This window comes from Artemia sp. Qi Xiang Cuo, chromosome 4 (genome assembly GCF_049724085.1).
Source record: "Artemia sp. Qi Xiang Cuo chromosome 4, ASM4972408v1, whole genome shotgun sequence".
Taxonomy (NCBI): Eukaryota; Metazoa; Arthropoda; class Branchiopoda; order Anostraca; family Artemiidae; genus Artemia; species Artemia sp. Qi Xiang Cuo.
In genome coordinates, this window is record NC_142797.1 from 19,165,171 (window position 1) to 19,172,009 (window position 6,839).

Sequence of the window (6,839 nt, forward strand, 5' to 3'; positions counted from 1 at the left end):
TCCATTACTGCTACTAGGGGGTACACAAATCTGCCCCTCGTAAATATATAGCGGCAATAGGTAATCTTACTTTAAAAGGTTTAGATGTCGGTAAATAAGACGTTTTTTGTTTAATTTTATCAGTTTCTTTTGTTTTTATATGGCTTTATTAGTTTTAAAACATGCATGCATGTATCAAATATCATCCTTAAAAATTATATTAGGTATACGTACATATATCTTGTGCATGTATATACAGGTGTATGTGCATTCACATATTATATGTACATATAATAATATTATTATTATTTAATATCATAGAATTTTCTAACCCTGGGATTTTTCGTTAGTAAATCTTGGGACATTTTCAAAGTCTTTTCTAGGTATTTTCGCGTCATTGTATGAATAGCACTATATATTAAAATGAACGCTGTAAATTAACATCTAAAAATTGTTATGCAATAATGAGGCGATAGAAAAATAAATTCTTAAATGTTGACAGCTTCTAACGAAATATACCCTCTTCTTGTATGCTCTATATGTACAGATTAAATGTATAGTATAGAATATATGTATGTATAGCGTATATGTATAGTGAAGGATATATGGATGTATAGAGTATATGTATAGTACAGAATATATGTATGTATAGAGGATATGTATAGTACGGAATATATGTATGCATAGAGTATTTGTATAATATAGAATATATGTATATATAGAGTATATGTATAGTACATAATATATGTATGTATAAAGGATATGTATAGTACAAATATATGTATAGGTAGGGTATAAAGATAGTACAGAATATATCAAGGCCGTACCCAGAATTTTTTTTTTCTGACGGGGGTTTACTCCGAAAAAATTCCGGGGGGGTGGGTTTACACAAAAAAAACTCAAAAACCGCATATAAAATTTATTTATATCCATTTTTGTTAAGTTTTTACGAGACAAATAAACATTTCGGAGGGGGGGGGGGGGAAAAACCCCCTTAACCCACCCCCCCTCTGGGCCCGGACTTGGAATAAGTGTTTGTATAGAGTATATATGTAGTTTATTTTAAATTTACAAATTGAGCAGTGAAGACTTAAAATTAAAATTAAAGATTTGAAACATTGGGACATACGCGATGCAATTGCGTCGTTGTGGTTTCCTCTGGAAGGGAGGGACAAGTCATTCTGAGAAGGGGATAAAATCAAAAACAAGTATTTTACTCCATTGAGACTAGGGTGACAAAATTTGGTAAGAGGCAAAAGTAGAAAATGTGAAAAATATTGGAAATTTAAGGGAATTTTTCATTTTTTGGAGACTGGGTTTACTAGCCCCTAACCCTCCCCAAATTAAGCCACTGCGATATAGCTGTAGAGGCTAAGGCCGTATCCAAGGGGGCTAGGGGGTTTGCCCCCCCCCCCCCCCCCGAAATATTTGTCTAAGTTGAAAAAACGTAACAAAAACGAATATACACAAATTTGTGATGTGTTTTTGAAGTTTTTTTGTACCCCCCCACCCATCCCGAAAAAAACCCTGGATACGACCTTGGTAGAGGCTGGTTCGCAAGAACATTAGACCATTACCTGAATGTAAATAATGTTCCAATTTGTATTAGTGAATACAAACTAGAAATATCGAAAAAATAAAAAGAGGTTTAAGCAGTGCTCATATTCAGTTTTGATACTTCTGACTTCTTTGTTTATGTTGAATTCCTTCTCTTGGTAATTTTTGTTTGAATGTAAAACAATTGACATTCCTGTGAACGGTTTCTAACAAAGGATGGGGGATGAACTTGATTTATTCAAGAAGTCACGTCTTACCATGCTTAAGAATATCTTCAGAAGAATTACCATACATAACTCGCATAGGTTTAACCGAGATGTTCATTTTCATTCAGGGCTTTGTGTACTTCAAACAGCCCCTTTTAAGTGAGTGCTAAGGAGTTCATATTGTAAATTTATCGTGATCTCGAGAGAGAAGAAAAAGAAAGAGAGGGTAAGAGAAAGAGAGGGTAAGAGGGTAAGAGACAAGTTTCAACAACTCAACGCTTTTAACCAACACTTAATATAGTGTTGTTGTTTTTAAGTAGAAATTTGTCGCAAGTGAATTCTTAATTGCTTTAAATTTAAAGATTTAATAATTAATTCATTAAATATTGCCAGGTTCTTAATGGTAGTCCAATCTATCGTAAGAATATAGGACAAACAGAAAATGCGCTATTTACTTCTAAAAGCTCGCTCTGGGTAGTCCTGGGAAAGTGATATGTTTTGCACCTAAAACTTTGCAAATTAGGGTTCAAAGTATGATTAAGCGGCGTAATTAATGTCAATTATTCGGAGGGGTGAAACTTCCGCTTCCCATAACTTGAATAAACACTTTCCGCCTTCAGACTAAAAAATTGTATCACCAAATGCAGTTAAACCTATAACATAAACAATCCATACAACTAAACAAAAATAAACAAACTTAATAGCGAACAATTAGAATTACACATAGACTGCTAGGTTTTAAATAATCTTAAGGCAGTATTTTAAAAACCAAAATTTTTAATAGAAAATAAGGAGTAATTAAAGCTTTGTTAGAAATTAGAATTAAATAAATAAGGTCGCAGAAAGGAGATAGTTCCCTGGCTTAGAAAATTTGTGAGGCTGTCCTAAAAATAAAAGGACCTTTCCAGTAACGTCAGTTGGGAGGAGGATACCCTTATGTACAACAAATTTTCCATCCTAATTAATATTAAAAATTACATTTTGCATCTCCCCCCGCCCCTATAAATGTTTGAGAATTGATACCACGGCTTGTACTATAGAAGTCGAAAATTGAAATGGCAGAAGATTGAAATCTTATAATTCACAAACCAATCTTGCTGTCAACATATTCAGGATTTTTGTTCGGGGGGGGGGGGTATTTTTCCTGAGGGTTTCAAGAAAAACCTTTGAAAACACATCACAAATTTCTTTATATGCATTTTTCTCGAACACCCGGCCTGGATACAGGCTTGCTGGTCAATCACAAATTTTATGTTTGAAAGTTGAGCGTTGTTCAACTTAAAAAATTATGAACGGATACAAAAATGGCGTTGCAGTCGTGCCTAATTTTGACTTTATCGACAAGTGCGACTATAATATGGCCGGGACGTTTTATGTGATATCTTGGGTGTCTAAAAGCCTTTCTTGTACAAACAACTGGTCCTTAATAGCACTATTGTAAATCAATTGTTTTTAGTTTTTCCACCCTCTTGTAAAGTTTACGTTGTGAAAAATATCGTCTTTCGACTGAATACAGCCGATTTATGAGAGTACTTAGAGCTTTCCATCTATTTATTCAAGGCTTTATAAACCCTTTGTTTGAAAAGCCAAATTTTCAATAGACACTTAATAATTGACATGGTCAACCTCATTTCCTCAATGAATTTTTGTTTGGAGGGATAGTTCAAGTGTGGGAACCTCAGTTGGCAAATTCCTTCCCCTCATTGAAGTATGTCTTGTTTACTTAGCTGCCAGACAGTAAGTTATGGTTTTGCTAATTTTCTTTGCACTGTCTTCATAACTATTATGACAGCTATGCCGTAGTCAAATTTTGATTATAGACCCACAGTATAAAATGCTAAATTGGACAAAAGCAATTTATTGACAACTGTCCGTCAACTAATTTTCAGCCAAAATGGACAATAGGATCAATTCATTTATACGTGTGATAAGTTTATAGCGTAGAAGTACTTTGATGGTTAGTTCATATAACTGAAAACTAAACATCGGGCGTTGCTTTAGTTTTATTTGCGCAAGACCCCTCTTCAAACTTGATCGAGAGTAACATTTTTCAGATAGGACAAGGTTTGTAAAAACCCCTCATTTTCGTGTGATTTAAAGAGATTTATAATCATTCACGTATTTCACAATTTTGCCGTTAAGAATGCCCTTATGCTGCCAATTCACTAAAATTTAGGGGGGAGGGGGGGGGGGGGGGGCTAAAAGTTTTCAGAGTCTAAAGAGGAATGCATTTATGGGTTAATAATAAAACAAGTTGAATACCGTTAGTGAAAGATTTCTTAGTCCATCTATGTCCTTCAGTTAAAGGTATATGAGTAAAAAAAAAAAAAAAAAAAAAAAAAAAAAAAAAAAAAAAAAAAAATCCACTCGGTAACCAGTCAAAAACAAACAATCCAGATCAGTATCTTTTACATCATATTCTTCTTTAAATACACCTGGTTTCTTATATAATAATTGCTTCACTTTTTTTAAGCTCAAAGACTAACGCTTATGTATTTTCGTATATTTCAGACAACATTCAGAAACAAATATTGTGAGTTCCAAGAAGAAGTGATGAATGGATACGTTGTATATAATAGTGCATTCAACGACAGATGGAGTCTAGGATTTTCAAAGAAAGGCTCTCCGCAAATCAGCTCCAAACTAAAGAATCCCAAGTGTAAACGCTTTATTAAGTACAATGTAGTGGAAAAGGAGTCAGAAAAATCAGTACAAACAATGATCGCCGATTTCGTGAATAGTTTATACGATAAAAACTTGTTTCACAAAATTAGTTCGAAGACAGTATCGAATAAAAAAAGGGACGATTTCTCAGAATCAACGTTTGCGAGGGATGTTTTGGAGCCAGTGTTGCCAAAAAAACGAAAAGATAGGATAGAACACTGGGTTTCAGGGACAATTAAACACCAAAGAAAGAAGGGAAGTGACAATGTTGCTCAAACTCTGAGAGTGGATGCAAAAAATCGGACTAGAGAGACTGGAGGAAACAGAAGGTTAAAGAAGAAGTATAGGTCAAGATCTGTGAATGGTGATCAGACATGAAAATCGTAGAGTCACTGAAACTAGGCTGAGAAAGATTTATAACACCTTATAAGACACAGGGAGAAGGTATTAGACAATAAATAAGGAGAATGTATTTTGGATGTGTTCGAGAAAGACTTAGCCGTAATTTTCTAACCGTCTTGTCTTATTTAACATAAAGCTATTTTATGCATTCTTAATAAGTAAAAATCATAAGGGAGGGAAATTTCTAACTTATTATTCGCTAGTTATTTACTCAATTATTCGCTCTGTCTGTAATTCCAAATCTAAATTAATAACGAACCTTGAATGTCACTAACATACATCTTTGCTCAAAGAACTTTTTCAAATGAAGCACTGCAAACTTTTTATTGCTTGTGGGAACTGAGTGAAAATTAAAATATAAAAAGAGTACCGTATCAAAATGCTATAACGCATACGTACAAAAATGTTCCTTATTTCTGTGTTTACAATTCTAAATAAGTGATAAACCTTGAGGTACACCAAAATACTCAAATCATTTAAACGAAGCAATGTAAACTCTATCGCACTAGGAGCCCTAATCAAAGAAAATGTAAAAGCTAGATATCAAAATTAACAAAGTAATGCATGGCTTATGATTAATGCTACTAAATTATATACAACGGTTTGTTTCTCTTTCATTTAAATTTTATATAAAAAACTAGAAGTAATTTTGAAATGAAAAAATGCCCTCCTCTTTCCCCCATTCTCACCCAAGGAAAGCATCTGGATACGTCTCTATTAGATACACTTTCATCAAATTGCTCAATGAATTCAACAAATTCGCAAATTATTCAATTGATAAATTTACATCTTTGCGAATCTCGGCATACACAGTTAATTTGACATCATCAGCATTTATATTAAATGCTGAACCATTTTGAACCATTAAATGAACCAATAAATGAACCATTTTGAGTTGGAAAAAATAGTGCTATTGTTCATATTGTATGTTTTTTTGTGTTTTGTTTTAGTTAAAAAAAAATATACCAATTTTTGGTTGCTGATTATTGAATATATTGGAGCTATAAACAAAAGAGGAAATTGCTGGAAAGAATCAAAACGTATAATTTGTTGCAAATGGTTCATACATGTAAAATTGCTGGAAAATTGCCAACAAGTTTTGACAACTCGCAGTTACATAGTTCTCCTTTCTATTGGAAAGTAAATTTTGCGTCTTAGTTTAACAAACTAAAATGGCTCATTAAGTCAATTTACAATTTCAAGATCTGATTTTTCATTTTCTCTTCTCGTGTATATAAATAATGTTGTTCTTTACATGTAATCAAGTCACCTTCTTAACTTAAGAGTCAATGTTTAATAGTTGTATATAAGTTTATGTCTGCCATATGATTTTGCTACTTAATAAAATGTTCATGACACTCTATAAAGAAGTTGAAATTGCAATGTTCTACAGACTCTTAGAGTAAAAAACACATTTTTACTGTTCATTGATTATGTTATAGTAAACCGAAGACTGGCAGGATCAATAAAAGATACTAGGGTATATAGGAGTGCTGTTATTTATGTTAAAAGTAAAGATCACCATCTAGTAGTGTCTAGGGGTTAATTTAAAGCATAAATTTCAGAAGGGTAACTACCTCCCAGGAAGTTACGATGCTGGTAGACTCCAGGATGAAAATTTGAGAGAAACGTTCCTGGAACAGTTGAATACAAAACTGGAGAGTTTAAAATTTGACAATGTGGAAGATAGATGGAATAATTTTAGGAAAACAATTTGTGAAGTTGCTGAAGGTGTCTTAGGGAAGAAAGTCAGGAGCACAGTTAGGAAAATTAGTGAAAAAGTATTGTGTTTAGTGACAGGAGAAGGCGCTTTTACAAGAATTATCTGAGTGATAGATCATATGAAAACAAAAGGAATGTAAAGAAAGTGAAGAAAGTGAAGAAAGCATTAAAATATGAACTAAGGAGGTGTGAAGCGGAGGCCATGAACAAAATTGCCAAGGATCTGGAAGACATAGCTAGACGGCATAATAGTAAAATACTGTACTGGGATGTTAATAAATTAGGAGGGAGTAGTCAATTTAGACTTGT

The 6,839-nt window shown here is 33.2% G+C and overlaps 1 protein-coding gene across 2 annotated transcripts in view; it reads left to right on the forward strand.

The window, feature by feature from the left end:
• LOC148952854 (uncharacterized) overlaps window positions 1-6,169 on the forward strand; it is a 70,818-nt gene extending 64,649 nt beyond the window's left edge. For both annotated transcript variants that reach the window (XM_089087448.1, XM_089087449.1), the window contains exon 5: window positions 4,254-6,169. In XM_089087448.1, the coding sequence (XP_088943574.1) occupies window positions 4,254-4,784 (531 nt within the window). In that variant the 3' untranslated portion in view covers window positions 4,785-6,169. The remainder of the gene's footprint in view (window positions 1-4,253) is intronic.
• Window positions 6,170-6,839: the final 670 nt, after the last annotated feature.